This window comes from Notolepis coatsorum (genome assembly GCF_963971535.1).
Source record: "Notolepis coatsorum genome assembly, chromosome: 1".
Lineage (NCBI taxonomy): Eukaryota > Metazoa > Chordata > Actinopteri > Aulopiformes > Paralepididae > Notolepis > Notolepis coatsorum.
In genome coordinates, this window is record NC_140165.1 from 176,526,913 (window position 1) to 176,545,141 (window position 18,229).

General features: G+C 41.8%; 1 protein-coding gene across 1 annotated transcript in view; it reads left to right on the plus strand.

The window, feature by feature from the left end:
• The window catches only part of LOC311228121 (kelch repeat and BTB domain-containing protein 8), a 61,460-nt gene that overhangs the window by 19,104 nt on the left and 24,127 nt on the right, over positions 1 to 18,229 (plus strand). The window contains exon 3 of the mRNA XM_084314034.1: positions 10,288 to 10,366. Within this exon, the coding sequence (XP_084170160.1) occupies positions 10,288 to 10,366 (79 nt within the window). The remainder of the gene's footprint in view (positions 1 to 10,287; positions 10,367 to 18,229) is intronic.

The following is an 18,229-nucleotide window of genomic DNA, read 5'->3' on the forward strand; positions in this document are numbered from 1 at the left end:
AGCACATGTTAATGAACATCAAGTACAAAATGTAAACGTGCAGGGTTGTAGCAAGAGCTAATTTACACCAGGAGACAGCAAAACTCTTTCAATAAATAAATAGCCTGCTTAGGGTAAAAGCATGGTGACAATCAATGATAAAAACAACAATAAAAACAAGAAACAAGTTACATAAACTAAATCAGATAAAAAATGATCACAGTTCTGGTTTGCCTTAAGATGCAGTTTAAGATGGGTCTTGAACATGGAGTATGTGGGGCACTCTAATCACAACTGGTAGGCTATTCCAGTAGTTACCACCTTTAACAGAGAACACAGTTTTAGCAAAGGTAGTATACCGAAAGGGCACCTTACAGTCCCCTCTACTGATGGCCCTGGTGGTAATGCCAGTTTCTCCTTTTTGTTCAATGTCACTGCCTTTTTTATTAGGCCTAGTTGTTGGCTACAACTTTGCCACAGTAGGCATTTATCACTAAATAGTTAAAATGTCTGTGTCCCATTCCCGTTTGCACACGCAGATACACACACGCACGCAGTGGGCCAGTGACTTTGGTGGTATGTGCTATTGCACAGATGTGTGTCCCGTTCCCGTTTGCACATGCATTTGCACGCACAGTACCTAATATACATTTATTAAAAAAGAAAAAGAAAAAAAAACACTCTTACTTGAAATATTTTCACTGTGCTCCTAAATATTTTTGGGTGCTCCTAAATTTCTTAGTGTGCTCCTAAATTTTTTCATTTAGGAGCACATGTGCTCCTTGGGAAAAAGGTTAGCGTAGAGCCCTGCTACATGGAAGGACTGTTGTATATTACTACATCTCCCGTGACTCTTAGCGGGGGATGATGTAGCTTAAGGCTGCGGTTATACTGAGTTTCGTTTTCAGATTAGTTTCGCTTTTCCAGGTTGCAACGTAGCCGATAGGCGAGTCACACCTTCGTTTTGTCACCTGAGCACAGTGATGTAGTACACTGCCAAAGCAGTAGGTGGTAGTAGGTGGCGAACATGAAGGCAATTTTCAACCAATCGGAACTTGAATGTGCCAATACACTTCCTGCAAAGAAAATGTCAACAAGCCGCCATCTTTAAATGCCTATTTACCCAATGCAGCACTTATTTTTCAGCAAAGTGTAATAAAAGTGCAATAAACAAAACGGATACATTCACTCTGTGTTCTGCCTCATTTGTTGATGAAACAAAACTAACATCAACACAAGTGACCACCAAGAGCGGATAGTTTAGTCTCAAAAAGGATCGGCGATGTTGTTGGCTACATTGTTAGCTACATGCTAACGTGAATGGAATATGCCAGTATAACAGTATAGTATAGCATTGTGGCTAGAAGCTAACGCTAGCTCACATTAACCAGCCAGCACCAAACTGATGATATCGGGAGCTATCAGTAGCTAGATAACATTAGAGACAACGCCTTGTGTATTAAACAAAGGTGAATAGATGACTGGGCCATTTTGTTTAATGCTTGTTAAGATTGAAAGAGGAGCTTGAGCTAACAGGGTCTGATAGCTAACGCTAGCTCACGTTAGCCAGCTGCTCATGCAATCGGTAATGCTAGCAGAATGAATGGATGTAAACTTTATTTAACATATTGCATAATGGGTACAATTAGTGATGCACCGATGTGAACATTTTGGCCGATACCGATATTAATATTGCTGTTTTGGCCGATACCGATATTTACCGATGTCGATATCTCTGTATAGAAAACACTTTTTTATGATAATCAAATAAATAACTATTTTCCAAAACGCATTTTTTTTTTTTTACTTTTGTAATTTATTTTCAGAAATGACTGATATTTTTAAACAATATAAGACCAAACATGTTAAATGAAAATAAATATTTAAATAAAAATACATTGTACAACAGTTCAAAACTTTTGAGGACAGTAGTAGGCCTTAAATGGCCAAAGCCAACAGTATTGGTATGTATAAGCATTTATAAGATAAAATGGAGCCAGAATAAACTGAACAGACACTGGCTTTTGCAGTCTTCTGAATTGTAAGTACAGTAACTATATATACCTATATGTCCCTATGCCATAAATGTCATGCATGTTGTGTATGTCAAATGTCGATATGAATTGAAAATGGGGGACCCTGATGTAAACAAGACAAACTTCTTTCTCGGGTCTGCATCCCCTTAACAATTGTGTGTATTGAGCCGTACTGTATTGTACCCATTCTGCAATCTGTTAAATAAAGTTTTCATTAATTTATCATGATATAATACATGGGTTTCTGGCAACGTCACAATAGGATGCGCGTGAGTCTCAGGGCAGAAAGCAGCTGAGACCCCATAGAGAGAGTGTATATATATATTTATAGGGCAAATATAAGGTCGCTTTCACATATAGTTTTGGTGGACTCGGTGCGGTTCTGGGGGTGAAGTTGCAACATTGTTGCATTCTTCATTTGGTTCGCCTGCGTTCACATAGAAATCTGTGAGGCGGACCGAGACCTTCTGAACAATGTCACGCGGTCGAAAAGGGCGCTCGGCTATTGGACAGTGGAAATGTGTGTGGCTGCGAGCCCGTGTGTGCGCACGCGCGTGCGTGTCTGTGTGTGGACTGTCTGCGAGCCCTCCAGATCAGCGGAGCGAGTTTTGACATGGCATTGATCCATTGTTCTATTGAAGCACATTACCACCATCCTCTCGCTAAACAACTTGTAGACCACAGTGTTTTTATGAGAGCCCACAAGTAGCTGTTTTATTAATAATATAATAAGCCGCGTTTTCTCTTCCTTCTTCCCAAGATGCACAGATAGATAGATAGATAGATAGATAGATGGAGAGATAGAGAGATAGATGCAGTGTGCTTGTTTTGCAGTGAATGAATGCTGCGAGCAGTGGTAATAATAATCACTTCCTATATTTGGTTTGCGTTTGGTCCGCTGAAGCCGAACCGAGACCTACGTTTTCAGGCGGACCAGAGTTCGCCTGTTTGGTCCGCGAACCGAGTTCGACACGCATTCACACAAACCCGAAAAACCGGACTATCGAATTCTGGTCCGAAAGTCCGGACCAAACAGCCCCTGTGTGAAAGCGACCTAACATAGGGCATATATACCGTCATCTTGCACCATGACCTTTTTACACTGCCAGGCACCAGGGCAAAGTATATACTTGAGCTACTGTGGCGTTGTCTGTGTTTTTAGCGTATCGGGTATTTTAAGTTTCTAGCAATAATAACTATTACATAATTTTTCGTGGGGGAAAAAAATAGACCAGTCTATATTAGATATCGATTTCCCCGGAATAACGCTACCTGCCTCGACCGAATCCGTGCATTGGTTATATACTTATACAGATATGAATTATCAGCGTTGTATGTGTTTTTAGCTTATCTTTTACAGTGTATTTTACGTTTTGGGCAATCTGTTATTAGAGGCTACATTTTTCGTGGAAGAAAAAATACACCAGTCTTACAGTCTAATATAAATAATTAAATGCATTCGAACAAGAAACCCATGTAGCAGGCTAAATGGCTAAACAATTGCCAGGCCTACCTGTATGCGAGCCAGGGAAGTCTTGGGCATGTAACACAGCTCTCTTCATCTCAAAGTTTCCGTCTATCCACTGAGCAGTGAGGCTCGAGTCAACATGCTGGCTTGGTTGAGATCTGAACTCCAGATATCCGTTGTAAAACTGATGTCATTGACATTGCTGTCGAGTAACTTGTGGACGTTGGTGGCTACGATATCGTGTAAGGCAGGCAGGGAGATATCCGCAAAATAACGACGACTTGGCTTGTCGTAGCGGGGCTCAGCGACCTCAAGCACCTCACTGAATCCTTCGTCTTCCACGACTGAAAACGGCTGGTCATCAACAGCGATCATCTTGGTTATTGCCATGGTCAATGCCTTTTGCTTTGGGTGGTTCTTGTTGAATTTCTTGTTCTTTTCCAACTCTTGTTCTATGGTGTTAGTGCTGCTACCGGCTGGTGCTGGTGTAGCGTTCTTCCGCTGCTTGTTAGCATGAGCTAGTTTATCATATTCTTTGTAGACTTCGGGATGCTTGTTTTTTAAGTGTTATCAAATTTGTTGTATTGAACTATTTTACATGAACTCCCCCTCGCATTACCCGGCCCTCACAATCATTGCATACAGCATAGTGAGGATCCTCTTTATACACTGTGAAGAATGACCAAAACAGACGACATGCTGCTCTCTCACCAAATTTTTTTTCTTCCTCCTCCAGCAGTACTTCGGCCCCGCCCCCACACTCGCATCTAAGCATACACACACGTAAACACAGGAATGGTCACATCGGCCTGTTCACATCGGCCCTATTTTGACATCGGACCGATACCGATGTGTAAAAAAATGACCATCGGCCGATATTATATCGGCGGCCGATATATCGTGCATCAGGTACAATACAATACGGCTCAATACAAACAATTGTTAAGGGAATGCAGACTGTTGTAGCTTGGACTGGGGTCCTTATAACAATAACTTGACAACACATGGTAGCTGCAGCTATTTGGGACAGCTCTGTTGTCACCGGAAGGGCACGCAGATGGTAGAGCCATAAGGAATCCGCGATCACGGAATCGCGGAATTGAGCAATAAAAATGGAATAGACTATAAACCTTTTTTTTTTTTTTTTTTTTTTTTTTTTATAATGTTGTTGGACTTGTACAGCACTTTGTTCAACTTTGTCAGTGCTGTAAAGTTTAAACCTTTATAAATCTTAGACAAACAAAACATTGATGAAATATTGTAAGCCGTCATTTGAGGCTTTATAAAAGCAGCACAATGAACACATCTGTCAGTGCCGAGTCCGACCTCATCTTAAATAACAAACAGCATTGCTTGTTGTAGTTAACAAAGGGAGGCAGAGTTGATTTTGCAAAAATATATATATATATTTTTTTTTTTTTTTTTTTTTTTTTAACACTTTGGTTGCCTTGGGTTAAATTAATGATATACCATAGATTGCCAGCGCTATTTGTCTATGGAGAAAGTCCCCTTCTTTGCAGGGCTATAACTTTTTAAATTCTATTGCTACATTGCCATTATTAGGGCCCATTCAAAGTCCTATATGTATTGTTCATTGTGTAGCAACGTTAAACTTTTTCATTCACATATTCATAGTAAAGTATGGTCTAATGTATAAGTATGTTTTCATCTCTTTCTGCAGCTTTCTCCAGAACGTGATATATAGCCCCAAATGCATTATATTGATGATGAAATACAGTTTGATGGCAATCAGCGCGATATAAAAAATTACAACTAGACGTACTTCTAGAAGTTACTACACGTCATCTGATGTTGACCGGATGGGCTAGGGGGCGTTTATAATTCCGTGGGCAGCGTTATACCAATCATCTAATGTGGGTCAAATGTTGATAAAAGCAGTTAGTATCGAAGATGGTAACGTTACACGCTGAAACTCACCCCAGTCTCCGCGCGCCGTTGGGCGATCATCGTCGAGTAGAAATTTTATCATTATGGGATATATTATTACCCGGTCCATCTCCAGCTTGTATAATGGTATATACGTCCAAATCATGTTGTTTATCGAGTTATTGGCAATCGATCGCTATGTAGTGTGACGAGCTAGAGTGCCGGAACCTATACGAGTGCCCGGAAGTAATAGGGCCGACCAGCAAAACCTCTACTGCGTTTCCTGTTAAGCGGTTGCGCCGATCGGCCACCAGATGGCGCTCCTGAACCGCCAGAGAGCTCAGTGGGTCCTGCTGGTGAATCTCAGGCCAGCGGAGGGGACATATGAATCCGATTCCAGATTTTTGAAATATTGATATAAGGACAGCGTCCCCCGGCAACTTTAGCATGGCCAGCAATGACGCTGTAAAGCGTTTTTAGGCAGTCAAAGTGTTAATATATAATCGAATTTTATTTTCATATTCGAATCCCATGCCCATCGAACGAAGCTTCGAAGTATTTAAGACAGCCCTATTAAATGGACTGTTATATCTTATTAAATTGTGGACATTTATTCATTCACACTTATTAGACACTATTTCTGATGGTAAAATGAGCGTACAAAGCAAAATACAGAATTCTGAAATATTAAAACGGAAAAAACGGAATTTGGACAAAAAATATAATGGAATTTGGAAAAAAATAAAACTGATTTCATATGGCTCTAGCAGATGGTATCTACTGCGCATGGGCGCTGAGCAACAACGGCTCCGTGCAGATTACACGACATGTTGTCGGCGAGTTTTTGGCGTTATTCCAAAACGGAAACACAATTTAGCGTTTTCAGTAGGGCCAAAACGTTTCCTGCCAAAACGGCATTTCTATCTAATAGGGACAGCAAACGTATTCAAACGTATTCAAAAAACGACCACAAAAACACTAGTCTAACCATGGCCTAAGAGAGGCTGGTGAAAGTGAGGAATGGAAGCATTGTTAGCTAGCTTAACGCTAACGTTAGTTAAAAAGGTTTTTAACCGCGACAGGCATATAGTAATGGCGAGGATATAAAGCATGTTAAAGACTCATTTATTGGACGCGTTGCTGGTGGAGTTTACATAGAAACAGTGCGACTCCCGAGTCCCAAGAGGAGTTATCACAGGCTGTAGAACGCAGGACTGAAGAGCTTGCGTTGTGCATGTAATGACTGAATCACAACGACACGTAACGGCTGGGTAGGTTACGAACATAACCCTGTTCTTTGACATTCGGTGCTATTTTTTTGGTGCTAAAACCCTTTCAGCCGAAAGTGCCCTTTTTAACCATTTTCAGCCGATAATTTTTGGTGGCCGAATATTTGGTGCATCCCTACAAAATAATAATAATAATAATGGCCTAATATCTGGCTTCTTCGCTGTGAACACAGAATTCTCCAATACGATTGATAGCTGCTGCCAACGCTAATGCTGTGTTGTCTGCTCAGAGCTACGTATTTTAGAGAGACACACACACTGAGCTGATAGGCGCTCACAGACCACACCCCTCCGAGGCTCCAACGCTTGTTGTTATGCAAAGTAGCCAGGTGTGTGGAACGCATTCCGGAGTGCAGACTTGCGGCCTGCTCCTGCTCAAAGAAGTTTGGTACGCCGCTCTGATTGACCGCGGGCCGGAGTCGGACACAGATGCCCGCGGGCCGGATGTGCCCCGCAGGCCGTAAATTGCCCAGGACTGGTTTAAATTATAATGAATTAAAGAATTGTATAAAGAATTTTACATGTTCTGTCATCTAATAATATATTCCAATACCTTTCCTATCTGTATCGAAGTCAAAATGTTGGTATCGTGACAACATACAAAAGCAGCTTGACAACCGATATCCTTTGTGTCTAGTAGGGCTGAGCCCGAACGTTTGGACCTTCGTTCGTTACGTTAGCATTGGAATTCTAAATCAACATTCGAATAAAAAAAATTAAATCAAATTCCTTTTGAAATTTTTGGTTGAAAACACACGTTTAATAAAATATATCTACTTTTCCACAACACATTTCCCATAATGTTGGCGTGTTCGTTTAACAGAAGGGCAGGTAAAACGGAGCATGACAAAGCAGAATGTCGTGTGGGTGCATTCCTCCTAGGAAGTGCATTGGGCGTTCTATGGAATGCGTGTAGTGTATGGAACATCAGCCATTCCAGGGCTAGAATAGTGACAATAAAGGTATTATGGATCCATGATATATCGGCCGATGTCAGTGATTTTTATGATGATTATGTCTGTCAAGCTGCACATCATTTAGAGTTGTTTTGCTACGTGGGTTTCGTTTGGGTTCTTGCTAGGGATGGGCATTTTAAAGAAAAATCCAGATCGATTGATCGCATGCTATACTCGATTGATCGTGTATTACTCGAAAAGTTATTTATTAATTTTTTTTTTTTTTCATTCACATATATATGTTTAAGGAAACCAACAAACGGTTATAATCTTACACAAAAAGATGTGTAAAAAAAAACGTATATATTTATATAATATTTTCATATCTACGAGTAATCGATTACTCACGCCCATCCATAGTTCTTGCACGTAGCTTTGCACCAATAGCTTTGAAATGGACTGAAACTGACATTATTTTTCATTGTACAGTTCATGCTCATCACTTACAGTATGTACAAAATTGGATTACTGTAGGAAATGTTTTTAAAATAGACTGCATCAATATCAGCCATAACAGAAAATGTACTGTATTATCTGCAAAACTGTTGATATTGGTGCATCCCTAAAAAGTATGCCTTATCCCTCTTCTCCCCTCATCCCTCTTCTCCCCTTACTCTCATCCCTCTTCTCCCCCCACTCTCATCCCTCTTCTCTCATCCCTCTTCTCCCCTCACTCATCCCTCTTCTCCCCTCACTCTCATCCCTCTTCTCCCCTCACACTCATCCCTCTTCTCCCCTCACTCTCATCCATCTTCTCCCCTCATCCCTCTTCTCCTCTCACACCCATCCCTCTTCTCCCCTCATCCCTCTTCTCTCCTCACTCTCATTCCTCTTCTCCCCTCATCCCTCTTCTCCCCTCATCCCTCTTCTCCCCTCATCCCTCTTCTCCCCTCATCCCTCATCTCCCCTCATCCCTCTTCTCCCCTCATCCATCTTCTCCCCTCATTGTCATCCCTCTTCTCCCCTCACTGTCATCCCTCTTCTCCCCTCATCCCTCTTCTCCCCTCACTGTCATCCCTCTTCTCCCCTCATCCCTCTTCTCTCCTCACTGTCATCCCTCTTCTCCCCTCATCCCTCTTCTCTCCTCACTGTCATCCCTCTTCTCCCCTCATCCCTCTTCTCCCCTCATCCCTCTTCTCCCCTCACTGTCATCCCTCTTCTCCCCTCTTCCCTCTTCTCCCCTCACTCTCATCCCTCTTCTTCCCTCACTCTCATCCCTCTTCTCCCCTCACCCCTCTTCTCCCTTCACTCATTAATCTTCTCCCCTCATCCATCTTCTCCCCTCACTTTCATCCCTCTTCTCCCCTCATCCCTCTTCTCCCCTCATTGTCATCCCTCATCTCCCCTCATCCCTCTTCTCCCCTCATCCCTCTTCTCTTCTCCCCTCATCCCTCTTCTCCCCTCATCCCTCTTCTCCCCTCATTGTCATCCCTCTTTTTCCCTCACTCTCATCCCTCTTCTCCCTTCACTCTCATTAATCTTCTCCCCTCATCCCTCTTCTCCCCTCATCCCTCTTCTCCCCTCATCCCTCTTCTCCCCTCACTGTCATCCCTCATCTCCCCTCTTCCCTCTTCTCCCCTCACTCTCATCCCTCTTCTCCCCTCACCCCTCTTCTCCCTTCACTCTCATTAATCTTCTCCCCTCATCCCTCTTCTCCCCTCACTGTCATCCATATTCTCCCCTCATCCCTCTTCTCCCCTCATCCCTCTTCTCCCCTCATCCCTCTTCTCCCCTCACTTTCATCCATATTCTCCCCTCATCCCTCTTCTCCCCTCATCCCTCTTCTCCCCTCATCCCTCTTCTCCCCTCATCCCTCTTCTCCCCTCATCCCTCTTCTCCCCTCATCCCTCTTCTCCCCTCACTGTCATCCCTCATCTCCCCTCATCCCTCTTCTCCCCTCACTGTCATCCCTCATCTCCCCTCATCCCTCTTCTCCCCTCACTGTCATCCCTCATCTCCCCTCATCCCTCTTCTCCCCTCACTGTCATCCCTCATCTCCCCTCATCCCTCTTCTCCCCTCATCCCTCTTCTCCCCTCACTGTCATCCCTCATCTCCCCTCATCCCTCTTCTCCCCTCACTGTCATCCCTCTTCTCCCCTCACTGTCATCCCTCTTCTCCCCTCACTGTCATCCCTCTTCTCCCCTCATCCCTCTTCCCTCACTCTCATTCCTCTTCTCCCCTCACCCCTCTTCTCCCCTCACTCTCATCCATCTTCTCCCCTCACCCTCTTCTCCCCTCACTCTCATTAATCTTCTCCCCTCACCCCTTTTCTCCCCTCACTCTCTTCCCTATTCTCCCCTCACTTTCATCCATATTCTCCACTCATCCATCTTCTCCCCTCACACTCATCCCTCTTCTCCCCTCACTTTCATCCATATTCTTCACTCATCCCTCTTCTCCCCTCACTCTCTTCCCTCTTCTCTCCTAATCCCATCCCTCTTCTCTCCTCACTCTCATTCCTCTTCTCCCCTCATTCCTCTTCTCCCCTCAATCTCATCCCTCTTCTCTCCTCACGCTCACCACTCATCTCCCCTCACTTGCATCCCTCTTCTCCACTCATCCCTCCACTTTCATTCTAATTTATCATCCCTGTTTTAACTCTTTAACTTCTTCTCCCTCATCCCACCTCTCCACCTCACCTGCCCCCCCTCCCCCTCTTGGCCTATCACAGGACTGAAGCAGCTTCTTGATGCTCAGCAGCTGTGTGATGTCACCCTGCTGGTAGAGGGGAAGAGGTTCATGTGTCACAGGTAGGTGTTGTAATCCATGGACATCACTGAACAACTTCTGTATTGGAAACCAAGTCATGCAGCAACTTTTGATTCATGTGGTCATGCATGAATTTTGTGCCAGTTTCACAAAATGTGTTTGTTCACAGCACCCATGTTTTTCAGCTGCGTTGGACATGAAAATTCATAACTGGGCCCTAAAGATATGCTGCAAGTTGGGTTCAAATTGGTGCAGGAACAAAAAAGCCAAAACTCTAAAAACTTCAGAATTCTGGGAAATCCAATATGGTTGACTTTATGGGTCCTTGAACATTGTTCATGGTCAAGTGTAGCAGGTTTAACATCTCTACTTCAGTTTAATATCTGTACTGAGCAGTGTGTGTGAATTTAATCCCATCTCCTGTGCTGCACAAGCACTAACATAGTGTGGAGTGGAGAGATTACACATAATAACAAATGGACATTAGCTATAGCAGTGGTGGCCAACCAGTCAGAGACTAAGAGCCACAAAAATTACTGTGGTACCACAAAGAGCCACACCATATACCAGCGTTTCTCAACCTTTTTTTTCAGTCACGGCACCCTTCATGTGTTTATAGGTCTCACCCTCTGGCCTCTGAAGTTGCTAATGTCTTTTTTATTTGGGCCTCAAAGGGTTAAAAGTACCCTGTGAGACCCACGGTTGCAAAATTACAAAATCACTTTTAGCCATTTAAAAAAAATAATGTTTATTTAAAAAATGTTAAAGGGGAACTATTTTACTATTTCTTTCACTATTTGGGCACTTTTACACTTCCTGTGAGTCTATGGAACACCTAGGTTTCTTTAAAAAAAAAATGCATTGTTTTGTATTTCTAATCAAGTACTAAAAACCGCATTTTTCTACCTCAAGATCTTAAGCCGTTTTGGGGCTGGGCTCCAACCACTGTGGCCTGGTGCCAACTGCCACATCAACTGCCACATTATTATGCAGCTGAGAAATCTCTGACATCACAGATATGCAAATTTTCAGATGACTCAGTTCAGTGAGGGTGAATATTGTGAGAGGAGAATTGGAAGAATTCGCCAATATGAGAATTAGAGACATATATCCTATTAATATAAGTCCACATAGCTAAGAAACAATGGTAAACACTGAAAAAAGCCATTTATAAGATAGTTCCCCTTTAAGCACATGTATAGTCAATTGGTCCTGTTGTTCAGCCTCACAATGCTATTTGATAGTAAATGTGTTTATATGTCCCACCCTCTGGCCTCTGAAGTTGCTAATTTCTTTTTAATTTGGGCCTCACAGGACCTCTTAAGCCCGAGATATACAGTAAAAGTGTATATTTTCAGCATTACGTTTGTTTACCAATTATTTTAACTGTTATTAGTGAAATATAAGATTATAGAAATCTCAGGGCATTGAGTCGGAAACCGGCGCATATTGACAGGAGGAAGTGGCACAGCCAAAAGTGAGTAGTCTTTTGAAGGAAGAGACTCAGGGCTTTCAAATTTCGAAAAACTACCCTACCCAGCTCACACTTCTGGATTTACTTTTTTATTTCTCTTATTTTTTGGGATTATCTCCCACAAACCTGAACGTTATTGCCATAAAACAGAACGCAGTTAGTTTCTCTACCTTTCTGTGAACGTCTTGCAAAAAACGGTGTTGCAATATGATGAAAAATGGTGGAGAAATTTACATTATAAAAAAGATGGCAGAATTCAGTACTGTATCTACAAAACCTTCTGTTTAATCATCTTCCCTTTATTCATTTGCTTAGATTTTTCAGGTCTGGTCAATTTTAGCATGGTGTTATTTACAGTCAAAGATAAAAATTTGTTTAAATAGAATTGATATTCTCCTTTGGTTCATTACAATTTACTCAAGCCTAGTAACAGACACACTATTTCTGACACTGATCTATATATGTCCCTAGATTCAGATACCAAGAACATGCAAATGGACCATTTAAAAAAAATTAAATGTTTATTCTACGTCCTTATGGAATGAGTGACATAAAAAAAAAAAAAAGTAAAAAAAAAAAAAATGTATGGGTGGAAGAGCCGCACATTGACGGGCAAAGAGCCGCATGCGGCTCGCGAGCCGCGGGTTGGCCACCCCTGAGCTATAGTATATAGCTCAGCAGCTGTAATGTGTGCCATGTGCCTAAAGTCGAGACTCGACAGTGCAAGTGTTTCACTCACATTTGCGACAAAAATAGCGAACCAGAAAAATTATTTAGGAGCATATGTGACAGTTCGATGACCTAAACTAATGTTAGCTGCTAATGTCCAAGCTGGTCCCAAAACGGTTACAACTAATCCTGGAGCTGGGAACTGGGAGTGAAGCGGTTTCTTTCTCCTACAGTGAGGGAGGGGAGGGGCCGATTCTCTCTCTCATATGAATTAGGCTAACAATCCTGATTCCTGAAACCATTTTATTCAAAAGGAAGATATTTATTTATATCTGTGTATATTAGGGGTGTAACTGTACACAGAAGCCACGGTTCGGTAGATACCTCGGTTTTGGGGTTCGGTACGAGTTCGGTACAACGGGAACAAATATATTTTTTTTGATCCACTTTTTCTCCCATTTTTCTATATTTTCTCCCATCCCAATTTCGTATCATCCAATTCAACCCTCCCCTGTCACGGACGCTGTTTCTTGCCTCCCACAAGCCGGCTGCAATGTGGACTAAGTCATACATAGCACAAGTCCCCTCCGGTACTTGAGGTAACAGCAGTCGCATCTTTTCACCTGCACAGCTCGATCTCTCAGTGGCGAGGAGTAACGCGTGGGAGGCTCACGCTGCCCCCGACACTTCCTGATTCTACTGCGCAGGCGCACAAACCGACCTGTAGGAGTCGCTGTCCACAACGCCCGATCCCCACCCATCAATTTCCCACCCCCTAATACGGCCAATGTGTATTAGTACGGACGACCAGCTAAACTGAAAGCAAATGTGGAGCGCTGGGCTCGAACTGACAAGCCCAGCGTCTCCAGCATTTCGTGGTGAGCGCTTTGCCCACTACGCCATGTAGCCGCCCACAACAGGAACAAATATTTATAATTATTATATATTTATAATTATTATTATAATCCACTGAGTAAATTAATTGGCTACCGCCACCAGCGTAACCTTTTTAAGTTTCACTTCTAGAGTAGATTTAACTTCACGTGAAGCAGAGAAAGAAGACTAGAGAAGAGATGACTTGTTACACAACAATGGCAGAGGATTTATCAATATTTTGGATTTAAACACAGCAGCAGCTGTGACTGAAAGTTGTGGGGGTGTGTGTTATTTGGCAAACAAGAAAAGGATGAACATTTTCATTAATGACACTGCTGTGTTACAAACATATTTTGGGAAGGGGTGAATTTGGAGTTTTTAATACAATCTATTCTGCACGCAAAAAAAAGTTCTGCACGTGCGTTCCGTTAGTGGTTAACGTACCGTTGCATTAGTTCGGTACACAGCGCATACTGAACCAAAGGTCCAGTACTGTAACGGTTCGGTACGGATACGTGTACCATTACACCCCTATATATAATTAGTATTTTTTTAATATAATCTTATCTCCTGTGCTGCACAAGCACTAACATAGTGTGGAGTGGAGAGATTACACATAATAACAAATATACCTCAGCAGCAGTAACGGAATAATTGTATTTACTTTTCAACAGCGTCAAAATATTATAATTAATTAAAGAATTTTATAACGAATTTTCCATGTTCTGTCATCTAATATGGCATACCGTGCGGCAAAGGGAACCTCTCCCGCCTACCTCTGGTCAATGGTCTCCAACTACACACCCTCAAGACCCCTACGCTCTGGCCGTCTCAGACCCACTCCTATCCGAGCTCCGGGAGGGTCATCAAGGAGAAGCCGCCTATTCTCAGTCCTTGCCCCACAATGGTGGAACGAACTGCCCACCACAGTCAGGACAGCCGAAACCCATCCAATATTTCGCCGTCGACTAAAGACTCATTTCTTCAACCATTATCTGAAATGAGAGAAAAAATAAAATATTCTAACCCTAACTAACCTTACTCTGTCATGCACTTGTCCTAATATACTAACCTACACTGTAGCACTCAACACTTTGATGAACATTGTTACTCGGCTGATAAGAGTTGTGCCCTTCCTGATCACTTGTCGTACAGAACTTGTAAGTCTCTTTGGATAAACGCGTCAGCTAAATGACTAAATGTAATATATTCCATTACTTGTCCTGATATTTTAGGTTTTTCCGTGGTATCATTTTAGAATCGGTATCACGATACTTATCGGTATTGAAGTCAACATATTGGTATTGTGACAACACTACTGTATATGATTCAGTTTCACATCTCTACTGTATGGTTCAGTTTTAAATCTCTACTAGTGGTCTGCAAGGGCCTTGAAATTAGGCCCGTGCCCAGCCCGAGCCCATGACATTCAGGCCCTCCCCGAAAATAAGCCTGACTGTAATGCAACATTTGAAGCCCTAGCCCGAGTGAAAGCCCAACATTTTTAGAATAATATTCTACTTAAAATAAATTTTTTAATTTATTTGTTTTAAATATTCTAAACATGGTTTTATATGAACTTAATAAATAAACAAAACTAAAATGTCCAATAGGTCTACCTAAATAACAGATAGGCGCATATCACGCTGAAAACGAATGAAGCATTATATTATATAGCCAAATATTAAATAATTATTTTGTTTTAAATATTCGAAACACTGTTTATATAATATTATTATATTTATTATATTATTAACTTAATAGATAAACAAATGAAAATGTCCAATAGGTCTACCTAAATAACGCATATCACGCTGAAAACTAACAAGCATTATAGGCATATAGCCTGTTTCGCTTCTTTCTTATTCGAATGCTGTCTATTTCCATTTCCCAGCACGTGTGTTAGACTGACTCACGGTGCCTCGTTATCACAATCAGTCCAAAAACTGCTTGGATGCTACCGAATCCGATGTAGCGAGTATACAGAGGTACTGGCAGACACAGACTAAAACATTAATGTCATCATGACACAACAGTATACAGAAAAAACTCGACCAGCAGCCAATTATATATATAAAATAAATCAGGACTCACCACACTGTTGACGTCAGCAACAAAAACGTCTTGCGTTGAATAACATTAACAAAACTTCGCCAACCAGCTGCTACATCCAAGAACAAATTAAAACGTTTGCCAACTGGCTATATTCCAACTTCAAACAACAATTGAAGTTATTGAACCACTTCGGTCTGCTGTTCATTTGTTCACCATCCACCGTTGATGTCATTCAGCACTGTTCTACTGTCCTCGAATTCTCCCCGCGGTAATTACATCCAAATGTTTCCAAAAATGCAGCTTTCCCAGACTCATTGGGAACGAAAGTTCCCAATCTGTTAACTTATCCATCGCGACTCAAAGACACGAGGCTCTGACTCTCTGATCTCTGATGACAGCTGGTGAAAGCAGCGTGAGGCGCTCGCGCAATAAAAAAAAGAGGGCCCTGGGCTGGGCGATATGGCCAAAAATGATATTGCGATAACGATATCGATAACAATATCATGTCACTCGATAAATAAAAAAAATCGAGTACCGTACTTTTCGGACTATAAGCCGCGGCTTTTCCCCCCATTTTTCGACCCTGCGGCTTATATAACGGTGCGGCTTATATGTGGACGAAAATCGAAATATTGCTTTTTTTACTGCAGTGAAATGTTATTTATCTGTTTCCTTATTTGCTAAACTTAATACAAATGAGTTAATTCTTGTTATTTGTCCGACAGTATTGTGTCCCAATGGGAGTCATTCTCTGTAGAGGTGGGAACTTAAAGCTCAATATAAGAACGGCCATGCACCACCACCCACAGAATCGAGAAAGAGCAATCAATCTGTCAATCCTTTCCGTGTCCGGGCCGGGTGAAGTTTCCCGTGTTGAGTCAAATTAAGCCGCAGTCTCCACTCCTTACATATGGTAATTAAACATTAAAACACATGCGGCTTATAGTCCAGTGCGGCTTATATATGTACACATCATTCAATTTAGCTGCTGCGGCTTATAGTCAGGTGCGGCTTATAGTGCGAAAAGTACGGTATTACATTTTTTTATTAAACAGATGTATGTTTATTTTGCAGCAATTCTTTGTCGTTGCTGCCATCTTTAGTGTTACATCCCCTCACACTCCAGTTCTCAGGCTGCAGCTGGTTTGAAAGCGAAAGTAAACCGGTTTCTCTGCTGGCTGTGGCTCCAGGGGAGTTGAACAGTTCTGCCTCTGCTAGTTTCTTTTCTATCTTTTGGTGCTTTTTTGGTGGACAAACCACCGCACATGTGCACCGTGACTCATGACTGGAGACTAGCTCTGCTAGGACTCCAGCCACCCAAACAACTGCCTCTTTGAACTGCTGCGGTCAGGCAAGCGATACCGGAGTCTCAAGGCGAGCACAGAAAGACTCAGAAGAAGCTTCTATCCCCAGGCCATCAGGCTGCTCAACGAACAATGAACACTACACCACAACCATCAAACGCACATAGCACACACATCCACACGCACACACTCACTTTAAACAAACACACTGTAGCACCCACTCCCCACACTTTATATTTATTGATAAAGGATTTGCACTACAACTCGTACACCTTACTGTAAATTGTACCTAAATTGTACCTCATCCCATTTCTGCTTTGCACTTATAGTATTGTATATTAGTACACTGCATAGTATATTGTATATTATATGGTAACTCAGTTACGTCTATTCTGCATCGAACATTGTACATATGTCTATACTGAACACTGTGACCTCATTTTCTACTTCTAATTTACATGCTATACTATGTTATTTGATACTTATCTTGTCTAGCACAGTCTCTGGAGCGTAACAGTAAGAAGCATTTTGTATAAAAGTATTCTGTACTTCTGTATGACAACTATTAAAGAAACTTGAACTTGAAACTTGAACTTGAACACATAGCCTACTGTGTACAGACTGTTTCAAACTGTATTTTAAATTAGAAAGTAAACAAAATAATTGGACAAGAGAAAAATAAATCTCAATTTGGTCAGTATTGTCATTTGGACAAGCAAAGCCATTACTTTAATTTGCAGGCAAGAAAGACAAGTCTGTCCACTGTCTCTGGTTTTAAAACTGCCCTGTTGCAGGTCAAAAAAAAAAATATATATATATATATATATTTAAAAAATTTTTTTTTTTTTTTTTTTTATTCGATATCGATTATTATAATATATCGCGATATTTATCGTTATCGTTATATCGCCCAACCCTAGCTTAACTGACATTTCCCAAAAACTGCAGTACTTTACTATCTCCTCTCCATCCTTCCTGTAATGGTTACATTACAAAACACTTGACTTGACTTGACTCTTGACTCTTTCATCGTGTTTTTCAATGGCATCTGCCAGATGTGGCCCCACATTCACAAAAAAATAGTTGAATTCATTAACCACCTCATTCATAGTATATGAATATAGTCTTACTATTACTAATGAAATGGCTAGGCATTTTTATGGACGCTGATTTATTTCCCATTACCTTATTTAGAATGTCCCATGTGCCCTTTATATTAAAATTTAAAAGATGTGTTCCTGATATCGTTTCCACTCATCTAAACGAGCGTAAGGTATTGAAGATGGGCGACGCTGCCGTCTTGGCTGATGAGTTTGTGTTGACACACAAGTAGGGATGGGAATCGAAAACCGGTTCCTAATTGGCCGATGCCTGGAACCGTGTGCCTCCCGTGACTTTCGATTCCCTTATCGCTGCCAGGTTTTCAAAACAACGTTAGCGTTAGCATGTAGCCATGGCAGACTTATTTGATTCCTTAAGGGCTCGAAATTGCCTGGATTTTGGTAATATGCTCCCGAAATGCTCCC